Source organism: Jaculus jaculus, chromosome 6 (assembly GCF_020740685.1).
Source record: "Jaculus jaculus isolate mJacJac1 chromosome 6, mJacJac1.mat.Y.cur, whole genome shotgun sequence".
NCBI lineage: Eukaryota > Metazoa > Chordata > Mammalia > Rodentia > Dipodidae > Jaculus > Jaculus jaculus.
Genome location: NC_059107.1, coordinates 14,048,742 through 14,075,932, shown reverse-complemented (window position 1 = coordinate 14,075,932; position 27,191 = coordinate 14,048,742). Strand labels below are relative to the sequence as shown.

Genomic DNA, 27,191 nt, shown 5'->3' with positions numbered 1-27,191 from the left:
CCCCCATGGACAGGGCCAGGCCGGAGCCGCCGCCGCCCTCGTCCTCGTCGTCGTCGTCGTCGTCGTCGTCGTCGTCGTCGCAGCCGCCGCGCCAACTGCCGAGGACGACCGCGCCGCGCCCGCTGCGCCCCGCTCCGCCCGCGCTGCTGGTGGACGGCACGTCCTTCCTCCGGCCCGTGGTCGTCGAGCCGCCGCCTCCTCCTCCTCCTCCTCCGTCGTCGTCGTCGTCGTCGGCCCAGGGCGCCGCCATCGCCACGGTGGCCTCGACGTCGTCGCCACGGCGCCTGCTGCGGGTGAAGTCGGAGCAGGTGCTGCTGCTGCCCCCGGCGGCCGACGACGGCGCCGCCGCCGTGGTCGCCTCGTCCGCGCAGGCGCGCTTGCTGCAGCTGAGGCCCGAGCTGCTGCTGCTGTCGCCGTCGGCCGCCGAGGGCCACCGGCCCACGCCGCCGCGGGCGCTGCAGATCAAGGCCGAGAAAGCCGAGCCCGAGCCGCCCCTGACACCGCGGAGGGTCGTCGAGGCCAGCCAGAGAGCGTGCAGGGCCGTCAAGACGGCGGACGATGGCACGGGGAAGAAGGGCAAGCCGGAGGGCGCCGAGGAGCTCACGAGGGACGTGGCGGTGGGCGCCGAAGGACCCACGCCGGCCTTCGGGGAAGCGGTCATCAAAACCGAGGAGCCCGACGGAGCCCGTGAGGACTGCGGCCTGGGCGCGGACGCCGCCGCCGATGGCATGGCCCACGGTGGCAAAGAGGTCCTCGTGGGTCAGCCGTCCAGCGCTTTCGGCGCGCACCAGCAAGACCTCAGGATCCCCTTGACTCTGCACAGCGTCCCCTCGGGGGCCAGGATCCAGTTTCAGGGACCTCCGCCTTCCGAGCTGTTGCGCTTATCCAAGGTCCCCCTGACACCTGTGCCTATTAAAATGCAGTCGTTACTGGAGCCTTCTGTAAAAATTGAGACCAAAGATGTCCCTCTCACCGTGCTTCCCTCAGACGCAGGTATTAAGGCAAGCAGGGGGAATCTGCCTATCAAAAACCCTATCCACGTTGCCCACAGCAGACATGAGGTTAGCACTTCAGAAGCCCGCATTAGAACAATAAAACCTACAGAACTGATTGTGAACCTACCCAGGTATCACTTCTGATGGACTTGGATATATGTGTACCAGTAAAATGCACTTAACACCGTCAAGAGTCCCATTTGCCTTTTAAAATCCATCTTTGTGACCTGGTAAAGAATGAGACTCAGATTAAGTTTTACACTTAGAAATCTTCTTGCTAGATGACACAGACCCTTCAGTTTATAATGCTACAAAAGTTGACATTTAAAGTACCTTACAGTTTTATAGTTTTCTGTGTGTGAGAAATAGGAAAATGAAAAAAATCGTTATAATTAAACCGAAGAGTTTATTAGACTTATCTTTCAAAATGAAAAATAAAGTGTTTTCTAAGAGAAAATATATGATCCCATGTTACATCTTAGTATTTAGCCTATAAACTAAGGAATTATAGAAATACTGAAAATACTGTAGAATAAACTAGAAGAATTGGTTTCAAAGACGTGATAGTAGTTACAATAGTACTAATCAAAATATTTCTTTCAGTCTTTCCCATTATATAGTTAGCAAATCCTTAAGATTTAATTCAGACAGAACACTGTACCAACGAATGTATTGGAAAGTATTATCACTCTTCATCTCATGAACTTTCATGTTTATTTTTATTTTCTAGTTCTACCCACGCTAGCCCTTTGCTGTTTATCTTTGGCAGTGTTAACTGTTTTCATTTTCTAAAGACACTAATAGGAACACATTCTTTACACCTTGACACCGCAGAGGGTCGTTGAGGCCCTTCTGTGTATTTGAAGTGATCCTAAAATAACGAGGAACAATACAAAAACATATAGGTGGTATTTTATGAACTGTAGAGAGATGGGAATTAAGGCAACATCAATTGTAGTAATTTAAACGGATTCTGTGACCCTGGAAAAAAAAGTCACTTTATTATTTTTCTCCTAGGACATGGGTCTAGTGTTGATTCACTTTCATAGTCAAATACAACTATTGTAGCAGTGTTAGAAAAACTAAGGTTTATCAGACACTACAGATACTTCTGTATATGGTCTCAACCTGTGGCCAGTGGGTCACACGTGATATCCCTGTGAATATGGCCCCAACGTATTTGTAGATGACAGCATCATGTCGCAAAGCTAAAACAGCCCTGCTAACCTTTAGGTAACTAGCTCCTACTTAGTGCTAGGCTTGTAGTTTGGAGTAAGTTTATGCCCCCTAATTTTAGTGGGAAATAAGCAAAATGAATGTTCTTGTTAGAGGCATAAATGAAGTGCAAAGAAATAGCAAGTTGCTGTGTCTTCAACACTATTGCACAGTATTTTCAACAATATCCACTTTAGGACTTATTCTGAGCCCCAATTGTAATGCTGAGTTTAGGGAATATAAGCATTTCTGGAATAGTGGCAGGTGTTTTTTTGGCTATATTGAAGTGTATATTTTCAGATACCTTAAGTATAGATACAGGTGCACTTCACTTTAAAATTGTGTGATATATTAACTTAGTCTCTCAATCTTTGTCATATAGGAATACCAGACACTCCCTTCAGTAAAGACAGGAATGGCCACGTGAAGCGGCCCATGAATGCGTTCATGGTTTGGGCAAGGATCCACCGGCCAGCACTAGCCAAAGCTAACCCAGCCGCCAACAATGCGGAAATCAGTGTCCAGCTCGGGTTAGAGTGGAACAAGCTTAGCGAAGAACAAAAGAAACCTTATTATGACGAAGCGCAAAAGATTAAAGAAAAGCACAGAGAGGAATTTCCTGGTAATCAAATGAAACGAACAAGGGCTCTTTCCAATTTCTTTTAAATTTACTTAGGTAAACATTAAGTTAGGTTGAGATTTCCTAACCTGATATATGTGAGAAAGAAAATAGTGGATGCTACCTTAAATGATGGAATTAATAGTGGACATAAGTTTCCTTAAATAGACTAAGTTGGAAAATAACCTGATCTCATATTTACCAAATACTGTAAAGCTGGGGACATACAGTTTTATTGTATGTATATAGTTTTACCCAAAGACATAAATTTAATGACAGCGTATCAACACGGTTACAATTTTGCAAATACACTGGACATCAGGTGATCATGGCAACAGAAAAAATAGTTCATACTTAAAAGATAATTCAAATGCAGAGGTTAACACCATGCTCCACTTTAATTTTGTCTTCAGAATTTTTGATTGATGGATTTATAGTGCTAATTTAAACTGATTGATAGTTTGAAATGTGGTGATTCCTTCCCAGCAGTAAAGACACTGGGACAAAGTTTTGGGAAAATGCCTACTTTGTGACTAACATCTCTGCATGGTGGAAAAAGAACTACTTTTTTTTCTGAAATATGAACAGAAGCATTGTAGAGTGAGCGACTACATGGACCCCCAATGATTCCACTGGTTGCCCAGCGGCTACTAGTGTGTAGCTTCCCTCTTCTGACTGGACGCAAGTAAAATTGTAGTTTTTGGATATTGCTAAATTTAGACCTTCCTGACATAGAAAATAGTAACTATTACACTATTATTAGTGGTTATTACGTTGTGAGATGCAGACAATTGTGTCTTAGAGAAAATGAAGCAGGAGGAGATGAACGCCTTACTGAGGCATTTAAGTAGAGGAGAGGCTTTGGGGGTTGAGCTCAGGGGCCTAGATTATGCTACAACAAATTGCGCATGTCCCTGAACATAAGGTATTTGACCTTCCTTTCAATTATGGGTGACAACGTTGGCTAGTTGGGGGCTATATGAGTATGTATGCTAAAATGCACAGAGGATTCATTCTGAGAAGTAGAAGCATGGAGCTGGAAAATATATTCTAGAATAAGAATTATTTTAAAACAACTTGGTAACATCTCATATTTTCATATAAAAAAGGCTAAGTAGACTGTATATTCCTATTTAAAAGTCTGTATCTTTTTCTATAGGTTGGGTTTATCAGCCTCGTCCAGGGAAGCGAAAACGCTTCCCTCTAAGTGTTTCCAATGTCTTCTCTGGTAGCACTCAGAATATCATTCCTACAAACCCGGCGACGATTTATCCTTACCGCTCACCTTCCTACTCTATGGTAATCCCCAGCCTACAGAATACCATCACTCATCCAGTTGGTGAGTTGGGCTTATGATAGATTATTATTTTATAAATGCTACATGAAATTTTATTTGTTAGAATTTAGAACAACAATGTGAGGAGAACATTATATGGAAGAAAGAAAGATTTCGAGAGACATCAAAACACTTGGGAGACAGTAGTGTACGTGGTAGCTCCACGTGTGAGACCTCAGACGTCTGAGGCAAGTCAGGATGAACCCCGGGTTCGTCATACAATGTAGACGGCTAAGGTCATTCAATAGGAAAGGGGAGTGATTTTTTTCTTTTTAAAAATATTTTTATTTATTTATTAGAGAATTGGCACACAGGGCCTAGCCACTGCAGATGAACTCCAGACACCTGTGCCACCATGTGCATCTGGCTTATGTGGGTTCTGGAGAGACAAACCTGGGCTTAGTAAGCAAGCACCTTAACCAGTGAGCAATCTCTACAGCCTGGTTTTTATTTATTTTTTTCATGTATTTATTTGATAGGGAGGGATGGAGAGAGAGTATGGGTGTGCCAGAGCCTCCAGCCGCTGCAAACAAACTCCAGGCACATGCACCACTTTGTGCATCTGGCTTACATGGGTGCTGGGGAATCAGACCTTGACTGGCAAGCTTTGCAGGCAAACACTTTTAACTGCTGAGCCATCTCTCCAGCCCAAGACCATTCTTTTTTTTTTTTTTAACTTGTTTACTTATTTATTTGAGAGAAAGAGGCCAATAGAGGGAATGGGTGTGCCAGGACATCAAATGAACTCCAGATGCATGTACCACTTGGTGCTATGGCTTTATGTGGGTGCTAGGGACTTGAACTTGGGTCCTTTGGCTTTGCCAGCAAGTGCCTTAACTGCTAAGCCATTTCTTCAGTCCCCAAGACCATTCTTTAAAAAACAAAATTAAAAGACTTTTTAAAATTCTATTTATTTATTTGAGAGAGCAAGAGGGGAAAGAGGCAGACAGACATAGAAAGACAGAGAGAAAGAATTGGCATGCCAGGGCCTCCAACCATTGCAAATGAACTCCAGATATATGTGCCACCACATGCATCTGGCTTACATGGGTTCTGGAGAATCAAACTGAGGTCCTTTGCCATTGTAGGCAAGCACCTTAACCACTAAGCCATCTCTGCAACCCTAAAGCATTATTTTCTCATTTTCTGTGCCAGAAAAGCAATGGAAATTGCTCATTTTATAGAAATATTTGTTGGGTTCATTATATTGTTTTTCTGGTAGTATTAGTTCTTTACAGCAGTCTTGGCTGTTGCTTGTAGGAACAGACAGTTGAGGCTGTCATAGCCCATTACTTGTTACAGGGCTGTCTTATTGTCTGTTTTTTCCAGAGCCTTGTCTCTTATGGGGAACATTGTCCATTCACTACTTGCTACCCAGTGTCTTAAATAAACTGCTCTTCTTATTTCTACCTTCTGGGACTCCTGCTGATAAAGCAAGGCCCTATGAGACAAAAGAGATATCTTGGAAACAGGCTTCTTAGAATATTATGCATTTTGTTGGCTTTTTCAATGTGCCATTTTAGCAACTGATTTCAAGAAAGCTACATTCGAGATTCTTAGGTTCAAGCAAAAGATGCAGAAAGCTGTAACCTTTGTGTCTCATACAGCCAGGTGCCCTTAGGCTGGACTCTGGACTTCTGGCCCGCTGCAGTGCGTGTACTGACCACATGCTGTGCTGTGCTGTGCTGTGTACGGCGTCTGTTATCGAAGCCCCTGCTGCTTCTGCGACCCTTGTTTCAAGACTTCCCATTCACCTGCTTGAGTCCACTGTTACATGCTCCATGCACCTCAGGAGCAGTTATCTATGTTCTTATCTGAAGCACTTGATATTGTAGACAGCATATTAATTTTATGCCATTCTGAGCAAACATGTGAAGTGGGTATAGATTGGAAGATTGTTTATCTATTTTTAAAAATCTGTATTCCTTTGTGTCTGTGGGGATGTGTGTGTGTGCTCCCCCTTCTTGAGACACAGTCTCTTGACACTGCACATGAGCCTGACCCATGGGCAGGTTTACTTGGGTACTGGGGAATTGAACCCTACCTGAGCCATCGTCCAAGCCCAGAAGAGGAGTTTTCTAATGTTAGTAGGATTCTTGCGTCATGATGTTGTATTTAAGTACACTAAACAGAATTTACAGGGTGCATTTCTGATGTATGCATGACAGTAGCAAAGACATGATAATGATTTGTTTTTGGCCAATTTTTAAATTTGTTTGTAATATCCTATATTTCTGATGAGAACAGGATATAGCAAAGATTCATTTCTTGAGAATCAAATCATAAGTGTAGAGCATTGTTATAAGTTAACTTGTGAATTAACTTCCCCATATATGCGCCTCATAGTAACGAGCTTCACCTGCTGCTGTGCTGCCCATCAGACAGCGGGAAATATTTCAGTTTGTTGTCATCGGCGTGGCATTATTTTACTTAAAGGAGACGGCATAGCTGGCAAGCTTAGACACTTTACTAAAGCTCTCATATGCAAGTCATCTATAAAACTAAGACATAAAGCAGAGCACAAGTCTCTTGAAGAACTGTAGCTTTAATTTCTGCAGGTGCTTATCTTTATACCTGTTCTTTTCAGGTAACTGTTACCTAACTAACTTTGTATTCTAAAGCCATGGTTCATTTTACTCTTTAAGTATGTTTTCATCCCCATGGAAGAAACATATGAATGTAGTATATTTTCCTCTTAGACAAATAATTCTTTTTCTCTGAATATGTTATTATTTATTTACTTATGGGTAGGGAGAGACAGACAGAAAGAGGAAGATAAGCACACCAGGGCTTCCTGCCATTGCAAACAAATTCTGAATACATGTTTCACTTTGTGCCCATGCCTTTAACCACTGAGCAATCTCTCCAGCCTCAATTCTTTTTTGACGGACAAGCTTTGTGCACATGTATGATGTTTTTTATATGATACCATATAGGCTGGCCTAGCCAGTACTCAAGATCTCCACTTACACTACTTAAAAATGATGCTTAGGCTGCAGAAATGGATCAGCAGTTATGGCATTTGCCTGCAAAGCCTAATGACCTGAGTTCAGTTCCCCAGTACCCATGTAAAGCCAGATGCACAATATGTGTCATGTATCTGGAGTTTGTTTGTAGTGGCTAGAGGCCCTGGCATGCTCATTGTCTCTATATGCCCCCCCCCAGTAAATAAATAAAAAATATTTTTTTAAAATGATGCTGGCTTACCAAGAACCTTCTAGCTGAGGCCATTATGTCTACTTTATCTCATTTGTTCTGCTCCCCTCTGACTCTCTTTGAGGTGCTTAGAAGTATGCTACCTGAGATGTACATTTATTTTGGTAATTGAATTTCCAATAATCTACTAGCTGATCTAGTATTCTTAAATTGTTTGCTGTGAAACTTAAGAACTTTCAAGGTGTTCTTTTTTATTGTTTTATTTATTTATTGATTAGAGTCAGAGGGACCAAGGTAGCGGGGGAGAGAATGAGCACACCAGAGCCTCTAGCCACTGCAAAGAAAGTCCAGATGCATGTGCCACGATGTGCATATGGCTAACATGGGACCTGGAGAATCCATCCTGGGTCTGCAGGCTTTGCAGGCACACACCTTAACCACTAAGCAATCTCTGCAGCCCTCAAGGTGTTCTTCAGTAGGAAGGAGCAGGTTGTCTTTCCACTTGCCTCTCATCACGGTCAAGACTGAGTATTTACAATAATTTCCCTCCTTCTATAGAAGTCTTCAGACGGTTAGGAATGACTTCAAGGCCTCCTAAGAGTTTGCTCTAGCAATTTCCCTTCATACTGTCCTGCAGTGATGTGATGTGTGCCTCACTTCACACACCTCTGCTTACTTATTGAACACTTTTTAAAAAAGATTTATTTTTATTTATTAGAGACAGAGAGAGAGTGAGAATGGGTGCACCAGGGCCTCCAGCCATTACAAACAAACTCCAGACACATGCGCCACTATGTCCATCTGGCTTATGTGGGACCTGGAGAATTGAACCTAGGTCCTTAGGTTGCACAGGCATGCACCTTAACTGCTAAGCCATCCCTCCAGCCTTTGAACACGTTTGGACAGCTGTGGATAGGCTCTCTGGACTGAGATGGCTCTCTAGTTCGGAAAGGTTTCCTCTTCTTTGTTCTTAGCATCACTGGGTAACATCACTTTCCTGTGAGCTTTGCATTTAAGGTGTCCTTACCAGCCTTCCCCTAGCCATATTTGTGTTCTGGAAAAAAGTGAATAGCTCTGTTCAGCTAGTTAGGAATTTAGAAATTGATTACCCATTATTCCACACAAGCAATCCATGCTGGTTTTGGTAATCCTTCACGACTGGACTCTTAATAAAGCTTATTTCATTGTACTGTGTGTGCATTCTACTAAGCCTGCTCCTTCTAATAAGCAACATGTACCCTGTACCAGATTTTCCCAGAACACTTTTACTTTTACCCTGTGAAGATGCTCAAGAGTGCTTCAGTATTCTCTCTGCTCCAGTGAAGCTTTCTATCTGACATATCTCCTGAGGAAATTTAGTGCCACATCCCATGCCTGCCTGCCTGCCTCTCCCTCTTTAGCCCACTGTTTAATAGGCACAGTAATTCTAGGAACAAAGTATAAAGGTATTTCTAGAGCCAGGCGTGGTAGTGCACACCTTTAATCCCAGCACTCAGGAGGCAGAGGCAGGAGGATTTTCCATGAGCTCGATGCCACTCTGAGACTACTTAGTGAATTCCAGGTCAGCCTAGGCTAGAGCAAGACCCTACCTACAAACCAAAACAAAACAAAAAAAGGTATTTTTATATGCCTTAGCTAAAAGATTTCAAAATACAGTTGTAGCAAAGTTAGATGTGAATTAAACTGATTTTACTATTCCCTTGATAATTACTTTCTTGTTTAGTGTTTTCATGTCCAGTGCACTCTTTACTCTGACTTTCATATTTAATGACACATTGCAAGCTCTTCATTTGTTCATAGAGTGTGTTTATGGCATGGACGTCCAGAACCCTCTGTTGGTATATTTCATCAAATGCCTTTATTGATAGTTAGGCCAGCATCCTCATTCTATATTGGCATTCAAATGCAGTTATAAGCTTTGGAACTTTTGTAGACCATATATTTGTTTTATCCTGACTCATAAATGTCACTTGGCACATATGATTTTTTATTTTTATGCTGTCTACATTTTAGTTGTCAAGAAATTGACATTCTTTAAGAGAAACAGAAACACACAGAGAATAAGGCAGACCAGGGCCTCCCACCAATGCAGATAACTCCAGATGCATGTGCTACTTTGTGCATCTGGCTTTACGTGGGTGCTGGGGGGTGAACCTGGGCCATCAGGCCTTTCATGCAAGCGTTTTGACCACTGAGCCATTTCCCCAGCCCAGCATTCTTGATTATATTTTAATTTAGTTGACATGTTTTCACCTTTTAGAATTCGTACATTTTCTCATACACTATCCTCACAGACTCCTTATCACTTTTGTCTCTCTACCCAATCCTACTTTTTTTAGCACCTAAATAGTCTTTCTTTTTTTTCCTTTCTCTCTCTTTCTTTCTTCTCTTTATCCCAACCCGCATACTGCTTCTCCTCTGTGGTAACCCCATAAAACTCCTGGTACACAACTTCAGCTTGTCATCGGTTTCTGCCATTCTGGTTTCCATCCCAGCCACACAATCAAAACCTGATGGCACCTGCTTCTGCCTGGCAAAGAACAGGCATCAAGGATTTTGGTTGTTTTTTTTTTATTTATTTATTTATTTATTTATTTATTTATTTATTTATTTATTTGCTTTTTGAGGTAGAATTTCACTCTAGCCCAGGCTGACCTGGAATTTACTGTGTAGATTCAGGGTAGCCCCAGACTCACAGCAATCCTCCCATCTCTGCCTCCTAAGTGCTGGGATTAAAGGCGTGCATCACCACATCCAGCGCAATTTTTTTTTTTTTTTTTTTTTTTTTTTTGGTGTTTTGAGGTAGGATCTCACTCTAGCTCAGGCTGACCTGGAAATTCACTATGTAGTCTCAGGGTGGCCTTGAACTCAAGACGATCCTTTTACCTCTGCCTCCTAAGTGCTGGGATTAAAAGGCGTGTGCCACCACACCTGGCGCAAATAATTTTTAAAAAGGAGTTAATAAAACTGTAGGTTTTACATGACTTATTTTTTTTGGGTCTATTTTTATTTATTTATTTGAGAGTGAGAGGCAGAGAGAGAGACAGAATGGGCGTGCCAGGGCCTCCAACCTCTGCAAACGAACTCCAGACATGTATGCCCCCTTGTGCATCTGGCTAACGTGGGTCCTGGGGAATCGAGCCTTGAACCAGTGTCCTTAGGCTTCACAGGCAAAAGCTTAACTGCTAAGCCATCTCTCCAGCCCTACATGACTTATTTTTTTTTTTTTTCTTATTTCTTTACAGTGTAGATCTAAAACTTCCCTCAACTTCATGTAATGATACCTCAAGCTGCTTTAACAAGGTTACATTTAATGATTTAAACACAAAGCTTACTTTTGTACTCATGTATGGGTTCTAGTTAGTACATACGCCTCTGTCCCGAAGGTAATTCATGAACAAGGCTGCTTCTACCTTCCAGCTCTGGTAAGCTTGCCTTGTGGCACCCTAGTGTATGTGAGTCTGCACCAGGGGACAGAACTTAAAAGACCATCTGTTAGTATATTTATAATGCCAAAGAAGTAATGGATGCTGGTTATATTCTGTTGAGTAGCTCTTAGCCATATGGCCACTCCTAACTATGACGGTTCCTAGGAAATATAATTTTCCTGGATGTTAGAAGAGAAACCACATCACTAACTGGTTATTGATTATCTAGTTTCTACTATACCTTGTCTGCCATATCCATTAGAGCTCTGCCTTTTTCACAAGTGTTCCTAGCACTGGTGGCTTATTAAAAAGTTATTGGCTGGGTGTGGTGGCACACACCTTTAGTCCCAGCACTTGGGAGGCAGAGGTAGGTGGGTCACAGTGGGTTTGAGGACACCCTGAGACTACACAGTGAATTTCAGGTCAGCCTGAGCTAGAGTGAGACCCTACCTCGAAAAACCAAATAAAAAGTTCCTGGATTTACCTTAATCTCAGCACTTGGAAGGCAGAGGTAGGAGGATTGCCATGAGTTTGAGGCCATTCTGAGACTGCAGAATGAATTCCAAGTCTGCCTGGGCTAGAGCAAGACCTTACCACAAATAAAGAAAAAGTTTCTGGATTTGTAAGTTTGAGCCTCCTTTTAGGAACATAATGTTGATATTCAAAGATACTGTGTATCTTATAACTCTCCATGTATCTAGTTTTTTTGACCTTAAAATACAGTTCCTGGCATGTTTGTTGCTTAATACATATTTGGTGAATTGAATGAGCATAATTCTCATCCCAGCTCTCATTTCCACCTCTTCTTTTGGAAACTACCTTTCAGAGAAAGAGGATTTAGTAAAAGATGTGGCTCTCTTTCAGTGACTGAAACTCAGTGTTCTTTGTAGCTCTTGAAACTCGTTTTTCTGAGAACTTACAAACTTGTCCTGGGTATAGAACAAAACAATATCAGAGGTGGATTTTCAGGGTAAATGTCTTGAGTATGGTCATAATTCAAGTGGTAGTTTTGAGAGATTTTACAAGTTATCCTGACCTTGAAGCTGTTTAGAGGAATTTTAGCTCTCCTTCCACCCAGACATGGCAGCAGTATCCTCAGCTAGCTGCTGAATCACTGGCTTTTTCATTTTTATTTATTTTCATTATTTATTTATTTATTTTTTTGAGGTAGGGTCTCACTATAGTCCAGGCTGACCTGGAATTCACTATGTAGTTTCAGGCTGACCTCAAACTCATGGCGATCCTCCTACCTCTGCCTCCCAAGTACTGGGACTAAAGGTGTATGCCACCACACCTGGCTTATTATGTTTTATTAATCAGATTCTCTGCTATATTCTAGGCATGCAAACATGAATAAAAGAACTGGGCATAGCGACACATGCCTGCAATTCCAGCCCTCAGGAGCATCAAGAGATTGAGGCCAGTCTGGGCTGCATAGTATCACAACTTATCTCAGAAAACAAATACCAAACTTCATGCATGAAACAGTACCCAGGCTGGAGTTGTAGTAGGAGACATGCAGATAATTAGAAAGGTTTTTACTGTTTCCTGGTAAGGGATAGATTTAGAAGGCTTGAAGGAAAGATGGAGAGAAATTATCTCCTTCATGAATCAGGAAGGGCTGGACTAAGCTCTGTGCCTCACAGATGAGAGAGTCCATGGACTTCTTACTTGAGTGTCCGGACAGCCTCATTTACACCCTCTCCTCTGCTCCACTGACATCTTGAGACAGATGGCCATGGCCCTTCATTCCATACTTCCAGGCTGAAGAGGGGTGAAGGAAGCAGGAAGCAATTTTCTCCATTGTTTAGATTTTTTTTTCAATTACAAAATGTTGAATATTTTTAAACGTAGAAATGTATGCAAAATGAAAGAAAATCCAGACATGGTAACACATGCCTTTAATCCCAGCATTTGGGAGGCAGAGATAGGAGGATTCCCATGAGTTCAAGGCCACCCTGAGACTTCATAGTTCCAGGTCAGCTTGGGCTAAAATGAAAACCTACCTTGAAAAAACAAGAAAAAAAAAAAAAGAAAGAAAGAAAGATGAGGTCATTTTGCTTCTTCAAAGTCATTGCTGCTCCAAACCCTTTTTATTTTTTTCAAAAACCTTATTAATATTAAAAACAAGGGGGCTGGAGATATTGCTTAATGGTTAAGGCATTTGTCTACAAAGCCTAAGGACCCAGGTTTGATTCCCCAGAATCCACGCAATCCAGATGTATGTGGTGTTACGTGCATCTGGAGTTTGTTTGCAGTGGCTGGAGGCCCTGGCACACCCAGTCTTTCTTTCTCTTTCTCTCTCTCAAATAAATAAATAAAAATAAAATAAAATAAATAGGTCTGGGGAGATGGCTGAGCAGGTAAAGGTGTCCTCTGACAAAACCTACAAACCCTGCACCCATGTAAGATGCCTCAAGTGGTGCATGTACGTGGAGTTTACAGTAACAAGAGGCCCTGACACACCATTCTTAGGCATATTCTCTTTCTTATCTCCTTCCTGACAAATAAGTAAAAATAGTTTTCAAAAATAAAATAGGGCTGGAGGGATGGCTTAGTGGTTAAGGTGTTTGCCTGCAAAGCCAAAGGATCCTGGTTCGATTCCCCAGGACCTACGTAAACCAGATGCACTCTATCCCAGGAAGACCTGAAACTTATTCTGTAGCCCAGGCTAGCCTCAAACTCACAGCAATCCTGTTACCTCAGCCTGCCAAGTACTGGGATTATAGTGTGAGCCACCCCACCTGATTAATACTCATTCTTTTAATTTATCAATTAGTAATTTCATTCATTCATTTATAAATGTTGAAGCCTGGCATGGTGGCACATGCCTTTAATCCCAGCACTTGGGGTAGAGGTAGGAAGATTGCCAAGAGTTTGAGGCCAGCCTGGGACTACAGAGTGAGTTCCAGGTCAGCCTGGGCTAGAGTGAGACCCTGACTTGAAAAAACAACAACAAAAAATGTCCTTGAGGGCCAGGTGGTGGACACCTTTAATCCCAGCACTTGGGAGGCAGAGGTAGAAGGATCTCCCTGAGTTGTAGGCCACCCTGAGACTACCTAGTGAATTCCAGGTCAACGTCGGCCAGAGTGAGACCCTACCTCAAAAAGAAAAAAGAAAAAAAAGAAAGAAAGAAAGATAAAAATGTCCTTGAGGCCTGTTCTTTGCCAGACAGAAGTTTGTGCCTGAGAATGTGCTACTGAGCTAAACAGGAACCGTCTGTGTTCTCTTAGAGTCTAGCTGAGAGCAGGGAAGAAAACGTGAATGTCCAGGACACCGTGCCTTCGGTCTGGTCAGAATGCTCTAGAGGAACTATGGAGGGTTAACGTGGTGCGGCGAGGGTCGTGGTTAACGAAGGCTCCACGAACAGTTCATTAACTTTTCCTGACAAAAGAAAAACATGTCGTGATCCAACGATTGCTTAACCTGTGCTGTTTTGATTTCCGAAGGTGAAGGCCGGCCTGCCGTCCAGCTGCCCGCCCCCGCCGTCCAGCGCCCCAGCCCCCTCCCGCTCTTCCAGCCCAGCGTGTCGGGCGCGGGCCAGGTGGCCCTGCAGGCTCCGAACCTCGCGCCGCGGCCCGCGCTCCCCGCCCCGCGCTTCGCCGGCCCTTCCCAGACCGACTCGCACGGGCTCTCGATGGGCGCCAGTCGCTCAGTAAAGAGGCCCACCCCGGTGCCGGTGTCGCTGGAGAGCGCCAGCAGGATTCCGACCACTGCAAGTACTGCCCATGCCAGATTTGTGAGCTCCCCCATCCAGCCCCCCAAAGAGTATCCCAGCGTCGCCGCCGGTCCCCGCAGCACTCCCATCCCCTCAGCCCCTCCCATCCCGCACGCTCACGTCTACCAGCCTCCGCCCCTCGGCCACCCAGCCACGCTGTTTGGAACACCGCCTCGATTCTCATTTCACCATCCTTACTTCCTGCCTGGGCCTCACTACTTCCCATCAAGGTAAATGAACAGTTTTTTCCTCTCACCTAAAAATATAGTGAAAGGTGTTTACTTTTGAAGGCATCCCTTTTCTACCTGAGAAAGGACTTCCTCTGCTCGACTTTAAATCTTGACTTAGGAACTATAAGAACCAAGCATTGCATGAAGGGTGAAGGGGCCAGATGAGGCCCAGTGGAGCTGGAGAGAATGCTCGCTCCGCAGGAGCAGACAAGCTGCAGTGTTGTCAAATACAGTTCTTCATCAGAATCAACTATGAGGATCCTGAGATCCCCTTGTCTAGAGATCTGTGCGTCCCGCCCCCCGCCCCCGTATTGCGTACATGCATAGCAGCATCTTGTCACCATGCAGATCCTCATTCATTAGGTCTGCGGCACAGCAGTGGCCCAACAGGTGTTACGCCTGATCCACCGCTGCGTGTCTTGGGGGCTCCTGAGTGGGGCCAGTTGTGCTCTCGGTGGAGCTAATTTGGAATAACAAGGGCAGAGAGGAGAGCCTTCTTTCTTGAGTGGTTAATGACTAGTTATACCAGACACTTCTCAGGGCCCTTTGACTAAACCAGAAATTTCACCATGTAAACTACAAATAAAGAAACTGATTTTCTCTCTCTGCCTCTCTCTTAAATAAATTTTAAAAAATAACATATTTTAAAGGGGGCTGGAGAGATGGCTTAATGGTTAAGGCACTGGCCTGCAAAACCAAAGGACCCAGGTTTGATTCCCCAGGACCTACGTTAGCCAGATGCTCAGGATGGTGCATGCAGCTGGAGCTCTTGTTTGCAGTGGCTAAAGGCCTTGGTGTATGCATTCTCTCTCTCTTTCTCTTTATCTGCTTCTTTCTCTCTTAAGTAAATAAATAAATGCAATATTTTTAAAAAAGAAAAAATAAGAAACTGATTTTCATAAGGAAGTATTTGGGGAAGCATTTTACAGTGATACAAACTATTGCCCTTGTAAGTATCTTCATAGAGTGGTAATAAGCCTCTACTTTTTTTAAAAAAAAAAGTACTTATTTTTATTCATTTGTTTGAGAAGGAGAGAGAAAGAAAGAGAAGGAGACTGATAGAAAAAGTGGACAGGCCAGGACCTCTAGCCACTGCAAATAAACTCCAGACACATGTGCCACCATGTGCACCTGGCTTATGTGAGTACTGGGTAATCAAACCTGGGTCCTTATGCTTCATAGGCAAGCACCTTAACCACTGAGCCATCTCTCCAGCCTATCCTCCACTTTTCAGCTGCTGTTAAATACAGAGAGTGTTCCTGTTGAGATTTGAGTATTAAATGCTGAACACAAATAGTTCATTGTTTACTTAGAAAGTATTGCAGTCAGGTTCTCATTGCTGGCACAAATCATCTGACCAAGAGCAGCTTGTGGGGGAAGAAAAAAAAAAGGTTTATTTTGGCTTAAAGACTCAAAGGGAAGCTCCACGATGGCAGGGGAAATGATGACGTGAGCAGACGGTGGACATCATCCCCTGGCCAACATAAGGTGGACAACAGCAATAGGAGAGTGTGCCAAACACTGGCAAGGGGAAACTGGCTGTAATACCCATAAGCCCACCCCAACAATACACTCCAGCAGGCATTAATTCCCAAATTTCCATCAGCTGGGAACCTAGCATTCAGAACACCTGAATCAAACCACCACATTCCGTTCCTGGCCCCCATAAACTGATAACCACACATGATAGACACTACAATGTATTCAGTCCAACTTTAAAAGTTCCCCTAGTTTTTGTCAATCCCAGTGATGTCCAAACATCCCCATAATCCAAGGTCTTTTAACTGAGCCATAATACCCAAAATTTCCCCCCAAAACCCATAATGGCACAGAATAAACACACTGCAAAAGATGACATTGGGCATAGCAAAGAAATATTCAACCAATACAAGATTTAAACAAAGCAAACATCAAATTCTAGCTCCAAGTCCAACAACTCTATTCAGTGACAAATCTCCAAGTCTCATAATTCTAACCAACAACAAATCTCTGGAGTTCCAATTCCATCCCTCCAGCTAGGCTACTCACAGTCCTGGAAAACTTCACTGGGGCTGGCAGCTTTCCTTAGCAACCATCTTTGGGTCCTGGCATCTCCAGTGGGTCTCCACTACAGTCCATGGTTCATCCTCATAGCTTCACGGGGTCTCCATGCAGGCATCCAACAAACCTGGTTCACACTGCCCATGGCCATTTCCAAAACATGTTACAACTCAATGACCCTCTCTTTCCTGCAATTCTTATACTCCACAATACCAGGTAGGGTGCCAATTTGTTAATCCAGGGGGGAATACAGCAGACTTTGAAGAACAGGACACTCCTTGAGCACTCAGGCCCCTTCAGAAGAGTCTACATTCTTCCTGTTGCCCCAATGCAGCTCAGCTGACCCAATCTCAAAGGTTGTAATCTCTCATATAACTGCAGCTGAAGGGGCAGTAGTTTTAGCCCAAATATTTCATTTCTGTGCCATATCCTTCTGTTCATACCAGTTCGTTTCTATGCAATGTAGCCCTGTACAACTTCTCAGGATATGGGCATAACTGCATGCCTCTCACACAAACTGCTTATAGCCCAGTCCAAGCAAAGCTCCTTTTCACTCTCATAAGCCAAACCTCACAGTCCATAGTTCTAACTGCATTCAGGTCTTGCAACTCTGACCAAAAGAATCCATCAAGCTGTACTTACAACACTTCAAGGTGTCTCTTAGGCCAAGGTTTCAAATCCTTCCACATTCTTCTTGAAAATTGGCTCCAAAAGTCCAAAGCCACACAGTCAGGTGTCTAGCAGGAACCCCACTCCTCGGCACCAACATTACTGTTGCAGTCAGGTTTGCATTGCTGGCAGAAATCACCTGACCAAGGGCACCTTGTGGGGAAAAACAAATGGGTTATTTTGGCTTACAGACTCGAGGGGAAGCTCCATGATGGCAGGGGAAAACAACAACACAAGCAGAGGGTAGACATCACCCCCTCACCAACATAAGGTGGACAACAGCAATAGGAGAGTGTGCCAAACACTGGCAAGGAGACACTGGCTATAATACCCATAAGCCCACCCCCAACAATACACTGCCTCCAGCAGGCATTAAATCCCAAGTCCCTATCACCTGGGAACCTAACATTCTAAGTTTATGGGGGAACACCTGAACCAAACCTCCACAGAAAGTAAAAACTACTACCCCATTGGGTATATCCATTCCTCAAAGGAAACAACATTTTGGGGAGGTGTGGGATCGAGACAGTGTTCTACTATGTAGTCCAAATTAGTCTGAAATCTGTTATGCATCTAGCCTGGTCTCCATCTTGCAGCAGTCTTCCTGCCTTTGTCACCTCAGTGCTGGGATTACAGGTGTGTTCCCACCATGTCCAGCAAGGAGATAGCTTTTGAGGGTACACTATGCTGTTTCAGTTCCTGTCAGGATTGCTTGTTTTCAAGTACTCAACTCAGGGCTAGAAAAAAGGCCAGAAAATTAGTACAGGACAAGGGCACACCAGAGCCTGTAGCCACTGTAAATGAACTCCAGATGTGTGTGCCACCTTGTGCATCTAGCTTTATTTGGGTACTGGGGAATCAAACTCATGTCGTTAGGTTTTGTAGGCAAGCACCTGAACCACTAAGCCATCTTCCCAGCCCAGGTTTTTCTATATCTTATTGTCATGCAAACATGGATAATTTAACTTCTTCCTTTCCTGTTTGGGTCCTCTAGTTTCTCTTGCTAAGACTTTCTGGAACTTTATTAGACAGGAGTGGAGAAATGGAACCTTTGCTTCATTTCCAACCTTATAGTTAATGTTGCAGCTCTCCCTTTCTCAGTATCACCCTGACTGTGGGTTTTTCAGCCTTCAGTATTTTGAGGGTGTTCCTTTTGCTCATAATTTGTTGTGTTTTTTAGCATAAAGAAATGTTGACTCTTACTGGATTTTTTAACTCTGTAAGATGATCCATGTTATTATTCTTTGTTCTGTTAGGGCATTCTTTCATACTTACTGATTTGTGTCTCTTGAACCATCCTTGAATCCCTAGGATGAATCCCATTTGAGCATGGTGTTATGATCTTTTTCGTATACTGTTGAATTTAGTTTGCTACACTTTTCTTAAGAATTCTTGCGTCTGTGTTCGTTAGGATGAATATACTTGAGAATTAGAATGTTTGTGTACTAGTATACAGCAGTCATTCTGTCCTGGACTTTTATTAACTTGGAAGACTTAATTACTGTTTCAGTCTCTTTACTCAGTATTGCTCTGTTTAGTTTAGATTTTCCTTCCCTCATTTTCTTTCTTTCTTTTTTATTTTGACTTTAGAGACAAGATTACTTTATATAGCCCAGGCTGGCTTTGAACTTAATATGTGACTCAGGTTGGCCTTAAATTTGCCTCACCTTCCTATGTGCTAGGAATAGAAACATATTCTTGACTCAATTTTGGTAGGTTGTATGTGTTCACAAATTCATCCATTTCTTCCAACTGTTTGTATGGTTGTAAGGTCCATTTGCACCATAGTATGATTGAACTAAAGGTTTTTGTTAATTTTTCTGTCTAGATGTTTTGTCCACTGAGAAACTCATGTGTTGAAGTCTCCAACTCATATTACATTCGACTCTTATGTTTGGGTGGTTTTGTGTTGGGTGGACATGTATTTGTAATGGTTGCATCTTCTTTTGAGTTATCCTTTTAGAAATACAGGATAACTTTATCCCTTTTATCGTCTCTGGCTTCAGGTTGATTTACCCAACGTAAGTATAGCTGCTGTTCTCCCTTCTCCTCTTCTTTCCTTCCCCTCCCTTTGCTTTGTCTCTTCCCCCTTCTTCCTGAATGCTCATTTGTCCTTTTCGTTTGGACATTTGGGTACAAGTTGGTTTCTGTGTCCTTAATCTTTGATCAATTTTTGCTGGCTGGCACAATCTGTCACAAGGTCACTTTGTATTTATATGTGCCACACACACTGGCCCCTGCATCCCTAGCTCTTTTCAGGAGGTTGTTTGTGGTAGTTTGAAGATGTGGCTCCATAAACTCAAATGCTTTATTAAAATCGAGCCCCTAGCAGGCAGATCCCTGCTGCAGGGGCATGTCGATAAAGACAGATCTTGGGGTCTAGTCCTAAGGTGTGTGGGGTGGATCGTAAGTCCAGCCCTACAGTGTGTGGAGAACAGTTTGGAGCTTTGGCTGTTGATGGTTTTTGATGTTTGCTGGCTACCTGAGGGTGTCTTTCTGCTTGGACTTAGCTTCTCCTAACATTGATGTGTTACTCTGAATCTGTAAGCCTGAAATAAACTTTCTTCCCATAAGGATGTTTGTCCCAACAATGTGAACCTGGCTGAAGCCATGATTTGGACAATAGACATTTTTATTGTTACTAAATTAACAGAGTATCCAAGTTTGCCCAGTGGAAACTTAGGAAAAAGATAATTTAATTGTTTTTGTTTTATTTATTTATTTATTTTGAAAGAGAGAGAATGGGTTCGCCAGGGCCTCCAGCTGCTGCAAATGAACTCCAGACACAGGTGCCACCTTATGCATCTGGCTTATGTGGGTTCTGGGGAATCAAACCTGAATCCTTTGGCTTTGCAGGCAAATGCTTTAATCAGTAGGTCATCTCTCCCGCCCCCAATATATGTAATTTTTGAATGAGCAAAAAATGATATTCATATTAACATTTCCAAAATAAAAGTAATATTATATTCTAAAATTCTTTGATTTTTATACAGCAAAATCTTTTTCTCCAAAGCTTAAAATCTCAGTTCCTAATGATTACAGTTACTTATCTCCCTTATTGTATACTATATGTACATTTTCTGGTCTGCTTTTTTTTTTTTTTTTTCAAGGTAGGGTCTCACTGTAGCTCAGGCTGACTTGGAATTCACTGTGTAGTCTCAAGCTGGCCTGGAACTCAGGGCGATCCTCCTACCTGTGCCTTCCAGGTACTAGGATTAAAGGTGTGCGCCACTATACGCAGCTCTTGAAATACTTTTATATAGACTTATGTATCTGTTTATAGTGAAGACAACTTTACATAGCCGTACATATCTGTCTGTTGTGAAGATAATTTTGAAACAGCAGCAATAGCTGCAAAGCAAGAATATTCCAAGCAATAAAATTACTTACATTTATGATTTTTTTAGGATGTATGTCATTAGGAAGCAAAACGTGAGCTTTGGATTATCTTGAATTTTTCCTCTGTCATTGACATAAACTTGGGTTCATTCTTTTCAGTGTTTGGGGATGGAGTTTTCTGTCCCTGTAGATTTCCTTTCGGAAAACAGCTGACCACCCCGGGGCAGAGGGCACGGGCCTGGCGGTGTGAGAGGAGCGCCTCCTGGAGCTTGCATTTAAGTCGGCAGACAAAGCAATGGGCTTCCTTTCAGCACTTTGCTACATAAATCCACCAGAAGGATGGATTTGTTTAAACTTACACTTATTTTACAGTCGTGAAACTTATGCCTGTGATTTCAGTGTCAAAGTTATGACTCACGTTATATTTAGAAAGGCCTGGGTGTGTCGCTCTCCTCCCTGCCCCTTCTCTCCTCCAGGGATGGCCACTGCTAGACTTGTTTTACCTTCCTTTGTTTTTCATTTTAATTTCTCTGTGTGTCTGTACATGCGTGTATTTGTGTTCATATCCACGTGGGCACACATGTGTGCAGGTGCATTTGCATTGTGTGTGCACATGCAAGTGGACACCAGAGGTCGATGGTGGGTATCTTACTCACTGTCCATCTTATTTTGAGAAAGTGCCTCCTACTGATCCCAGAGCTCTGACTTAGTGTCTAGGCCAGCTAGCCCGCAGCCCTGGAGAGCCTCCTGTCGCGCCTCAGAACTGGGGTCACAGGCATGCGCCAGCACACCCGCCCAGCAAGCGCTTTACGCCTGGAGCCCGTCTCCCAGCCCCACCTTTCCTTGTTGAAGGGAAAGCAAATGTGTGCCTGTGGGAGTTTAGTTTTCTTTGTTAAAGGTTTTATGACATGGAGTTTGAAATCCTTTATTTCTTCTCTATTTCCATGTCAGTGATTATTATTATTACTATTATTTTTTTTTTTTTGGTTTTTTGAGGTAGGGTCTCACTCTGGCCCAGGCTGACCTGGACTTCACTATGTAGTCTCAGGGTGGCCTCGAACTCTCAGTGATCCTCCTACCTCTGCCTCCCGAGTGCTGGGATTAAAGGCGTGCGCCACCACACCCGGCGTCAGTGATTATTTTTTTTCCTTCCCTTCAGTTATCCTCACCTCCTTCTGCTTCCCAAATTTTGTAATCTGAACTTTGATGAGTCTCCCCACACACACCCCAAAGCCTTTTGTCCCCTCCCTTAGTTATATTAAGATAAATTTTAGGGGCTAGAGAGATGGCTTAGTGGTTAAACCTGTGAAGTCTAAGGACAGGGTTCGATTTCCCAGGATCCATGTAAGCCAGATGCACGAGGTGGCGCATGTGTTTGGAGTTCCTTTGTAGTAGCTGGAAGTCCTGGTGTACCCATTCTCTATCTGCCTCCTTCTCTCTCAAATAAATAAATTTTTTGTTTGTTTTTGTTTTTTGAGGTAGGATCTCACTCTGGTCCAGGCTGACCTGGAATTAACTATGTAGTCTCAGGGTGGCCTCGAACTCCCGATGATCCTCCCACCTCTGCCTCCCAAGTGCTGGGATTAAAGGCGTGCGCCACCACGCCCAGCTAAATAAATATTTTTAAAAAGATAAAATTTATTGGTACAAAATTTATATATTTGTGATATAAAATTAACTGATAGATGTATGAATATAGTCGTTATGAAAGATTAGATCAAAATAATTAATATATCGCCTCTTAATATATCCGTCCTTGGGATCCACTTCTCATATTTAACATTTTCTGTAGTATGAACATTTATTTAACTTGGAACTTGGCTCCTCCCTCACACAGCATGGCACTGATGTCACAACTTATTTGTGGGTGCTTATTAATACATGAATAAATGTGACTTCTTGTGTCTTACCAACTGCATATTAAGATAATGCTTCTAGGGCTGAAGAGATGGCTCAGCGGTTAAAGTGCTTGCCTACAAAGCCTAACAACTTGGGTTTGATTTCCCAGTACCCATGTAAAGCCAGATGCACAAAGTGGCACATGCATCCACAGTTTGCTTGCAGCAGCTGGAGGCCCTGGCACACACATTCTTTCTTCTCTGTCTCTCTCTCTCTGCTTGCAAACAAATAAAAATATTTCTTTAAAACAATATTTTAGGCTGGAGAGTGGTTAAGGCACTTGCCTGTGAAGCCTAAGAACTCAGGTTCGATTCCCTAGTATCCAGTGTAAGCCAGATGCACAAGGTGGAGTTCGCTTACAGTGGCTAGAGGCCCTGGTGTGCCCATTCTCTCTATCTGCTTCTTCCTCTCTCCCTCCCTCTTTCTTGCAAATAAATAAGTAAAATATTTTTAAAAGTATTTTAAGCTGGGCATAGTGTTGTACGCCTTTAATCCTAGCACTTGGGAGGCAGAGGCAGGAGGATTGCTGTGAGTTCAAGGACAGCCTAAGACTACATAGTGAATTCCAGGACAGTGTGAGCTAAAGTGAGACCCTACCTCAAAAAATCCAAACAAAAAGTATTTTAAGCCAGGCATGGTGGTGCACACAAGGCAGAGACAGGAGGATCACTGTCAGTTCAAGGCCAGCCTGAGACTACATAGTGAAATCTAGGTTAGCCTGGGCTAGATTGAGACCCTATAGGCCTTGAAAAACAAAACAACGACGACCAAAAAAAAAAAAAGTATTTTAAAATATCATTTCTAGTTGGCAACATTATTCTTGTTTTACATAAGAATGTAGCCTGCCCATGACACTGCTAGAGCTGGCGCCCGGGGAGTGTGGCATCATGGGCAATCTGGACTCGACTGCCCCGTTTGTTTCTGTCACTTGTTATTATGCCTTTGTTCAAGTGCCTTAACTTCTTTAAGGCTTCGTTCTCCCACCTGTAAAGTGGAGACACCATCTCATAGGGTTGTTCTGAGGAATAACTGAGCTTATGTAAAATCCTTAGCCAATACCTAGAAAACATAGCAAATGTTTACTACAATTAGTGACTATTACCACTCTGATCACTGTAACTGATGCTTTTCCCAATATGGTGCTTTTGATTTAAATTTACTGTTTTCTGTTTTGAGATAGGGTTTGGCTCTAGTCCAAGCTGACCTGGAATTCAAGGCCTTGCACTCACAGCAATCCTCCTAACTCTGTCTCCCAAGTGCTGGGATTAAAGACGTGTGCCACCACACCTGGCCTTGTTTAAATAGTTTTATTTACTTATTTGCAAGCAGAAAGAGAGAGAGGAGAGAGAGAGGAACAGAGAGGAGGAAGATAATGGGCACACTGGGCCTCTTTCCACTGCAAACAAAACTCCAGATGCATTCTCCATTTTGTGCATCTGGCTATGTTGGTACTGGGGAATTGAAGCTGGGCCATCAGGCTTTGCAAGCAAGCACCTTTAACCACAGAGCCAGCCCTCTGTTCCTGTTATATTGCTTTAAAAAAGTTTTTTCAAATAACATTTATTTGTATTTTTATTTATTTGAGAAAGAAGCAGAGAGAGAGAGACAGAGAGAGCTCAAGACACATGCGCCACCTTGTATATCTGGCCTACATGGATATGGGGGAATAGAACCTGGGTCCTTAGGCTTTGCAGGCAAGCACCTTGACCACTAAGCCATCTCTCCAGCCCTATGTTTCCACCTTTGTAGCCCTCTGGGGTCTCCTTTGTCTTCATTGACATGTTGCATGAACATGACAGTGACTTGTCTCTCCCACCCCAGCATAGGTATTGTGATGCAAATTTCATTACAAATTTCCAGTACTCAGCAGTTTGTCGTTTTAAAATTCTCTACCAAGTCTTGCTAATAGCTTACATTGAATTTTGAGTTACTAGGTAAATGATTTCCTCTTGAAGTGAAGGGTTTGTGTAGGAGGTACATTTGATGCCCCTCCTGAAATATGTATGCAAATTCACTGGACAGAATAATTTGATGGTAGAACACTACATGAGCAGTGTCATAATAACACAAAGGACAGTGCATTCAGGGCACACGGTTTCAGTTTAAAATGCTTAAACTAGGATAAGGCTTTAAGAATGTGAACCCGAAAATGTTTTAAAAGCTTGCCTCATACTAGATATTTAAAATGAGCCAGGTACCTAGTACTGAAGATTTCTGAGTGAGAACTTCAGAGAGTTTGACATAGTAGTCAAGTATGTCAGTCATGCTTAGTTTTTGTTTTTGTTTTTTGAAACTTTTAATTAACAACCTCCACGAGTATACACAATATGCCAGGATCATAATTTCTTCCCACCGCTCTCCTCTTCTCCCCCTCCCCATCCACTGAATCCCTTCGTTCTGACTAGTCTCTCTTCTATGTTAATGCCATCATCCCATCCTCCCCCCACCCATAAGGTCATTATAAGGTAGGTAGCAGCACACCATGGGTTTTGTGACCATTGTGTCATCTGTCACTAGGTGGAGTCTGTGAGCTCAACCCCTGTGTAATTCCTATTAATGTTGAAGAAGAATACTTAAAAGGACAATTGGCTAGGGGTTTTGAATGGTAGAATTATTGGTTTTTCCCTTTATAAAGTATCAGTTTAGAAAACTGAAAAGGCCTTTTCTTTACATTCTTGCCCTATAGTTATGGGTGGGGTTTTTTTTTGTGTGTGCAAGGGCCACTAAAGTCATGGCATGTCAGTACTAGATCTTTCTGTTACTGAGAGTGTTTTACATTGGTTTTATTACTGTGTCATTTAAGAAGTCAAGTGTAAGAAGCCAGGCATAGTGATGCACGCTTTTAATCCCAGCACTTGGGAGGCAGAGGTAGGAGGATGGCTGTGAGATTGAGGCCACCCTGAGACAACATAGTGAATTCCAGGTCTAGCCTGGGCTAGAGTGAGACCCTACCTTGAAGAAAAAGGAAGAAAGAGAAAGAGAAAAAGAGAAAGAAAGAAAGAAAGAAAGAAAGAAAGAAAGAAAGAAAGAAAGGAAGGAAGGAAGGAAGGAAGGAAGGAAGGAAGGAAGGAAGGAAGGAAGGAAGGAGGGGAGGGAGGAAGAGGGGCTAGAGAGATGGCTGAGCAGTTAAGGCAATTGCTTGCAAGGCCAAGTGGCCCAGGTTCGATTCCCCAGGATCCACGTAAGCCAGATGCACATGATGGTGCATGTGTCTGGAGTTCCTTTGAAGCAGCTGGAAGTCTTGGTATCTCCATTCTCTCTTTCCTTCCCTCCCTCTTTGTCTCTCTCAAATAAATAAACGAAATATATACTTTAAAAAAAAAAACAAGAAAAAAGATAGAAAGAAATGAAATGTGTTCTGTATCCTAGGACTGCCATGTTCAGAAGCTCTTTATTTCAATCCATTTTACCCTCACCCATGAGCGTCCTTCAAATCCAGTAAGAGCATTGCCATAATTTGCTCTGCTGGGTTTCGTCTTAGCATACTGCAGTGTAGGGCTACATCTCCAGATCTCCCAGGGTATGAGGTACCATATGAAGCCAAGGTGAGTTGTGTTCTCTATCAAGGTCAAGAAGGTGGGATGCCAGAAGCTAACCGGAGACCATAACTGCTGGGATCTTTCAGTCACAGGCTCCTTTTACTGCGGAGTTTGGGTAGAAGTAGGCGGAGGGAAAGCAGCACATGACCCCCTCCCTGGGCCTTTAGCTCAGGTGGTCTGTGTGCCAGGCATTGTGTGGGCAAGATCCGACCTAATTCTGCTCTCTGTTTTTTCTGCTGCAGCACGTGTCCTTATAGTCGGCCTCCTTTTGGCTATGGAAATTTCCCAAGCTCAATGCCAGAATGTCTTGGATATTATGAAGACAGGTACCAAAAGCACGAGGCCATCTTTTCAGCGTTAAATAGAGACTATTCTTTCAGAGACTACCCTGACGAGCACGCGCACGGCGAGGACGCCCGGGCCTGTGAGGGCGCGGACCGAGCTCCGTACTACAACAGTCACGGCCACGGCGGGGAGGAGTACTTGAACCCCGTGCCTCCGCTGGACATGGGGGCCTTGGAGAATGTCTTCGAAGCCCCAACGTCAACTCCCTCTAGTGTCCAGCAAGTCAACGTCACTGACAGCGATGAAGAGGAAGAAGAAAAAGTGCTCAGGAATTTATAATTTATAACAAATATGCACAGAAAATAAACATTTCTTAAAATATATTCTGGGTCAGTTGGTGTGAGAAAAGAGCCTAGAATGCTTTGCTGAGCGTTTTCAGCCATGATTGGAGGAGGCCGAACCCAAGGCTCTCTCTGCCCTCGCACAGCTTTGAGAGTGAAAGTAGACTCCTGCTGTTTTAGCGTAGGGTTGCTTAAAACCAAAAGTAGTTATTTTATGGCTGAAGTTGGCATCAGCACGGGATGTCATTTCTTTATCCTGGAACATGCAGTGTGTGTGAGGACACGGGAAGCCTGCCTGGCAGGACGAGTGTGGCTTGCACTTGACCTCAGCGCACACTTTTCTTAATTTTTGTTTGGTGTTTAATATTTATGGATATTGTCA

The 27,191-nt window shown here is 43.2% G+C and overlaps 1 protein-coding gene across 2 annotated transcripts; it reads left to right on the top strand.

Annotated features, from left to right (window-relative positions):
• The first annotated feature begins 5 nt into the window (after window positions 1-5).
• On the top strand, window positions 6-27,191 carry Sox30 (SRY-box transcription factor 30). 2 transcript variants are annotated; one of them, XM_045153303.1, is made up of 6 exons: window positions 6-40; window positions 104-993; window positions 2,593-2,832; window positions 3,989-4,168; window positions 14,199-14,697; window positions 26,426-27,191. In XM_045153303.1, the coding sequence occupies exons 1-6, from the start codon at window positions 6-8 to the stop codon at window positions 26,805-26,807; spliced, it is 2,226 nt and encodes a 741-aa protein (XP_045009238.1). In that variant the 3' UTR covers window positions 26,808-27,191. The 2 variants fall into 2 exon arrangements, with proteins under 2 accessions (XP_045009238.1, XP_045009239.1); XM_045153304.1 differs by lacking the exon at window positions 14,199-14,697 and having other exon boundaries at window positions 26,426-26,616.

What these genes read in the sequence shown, in the direction of transcription:
- Sox30 (XM_045153303.1), top strand. Translation starts at nt 6, where the DNA reads ATGGACAGGGCCAGGCCGGAGCCGCCGCCGCCCTC. An exon ending in CCGGAGCCGCCGCCGCCCTC is followed by an intron (nt 41 to 103) that starts GTCCTCGTCGTC and finishes CCAACTGCCGAG; the next exon opens with GACGACCGCGCCGCGCCCGC. An exon ending in CGTGCTTCCCTCAGACGCAG is followed by an intron (nt 994 to 2,592) that starts GTATTAAGGCAA and finishes TTTGTCATATAG; the next exon opens with GAATACCAGACACTCCCTTC.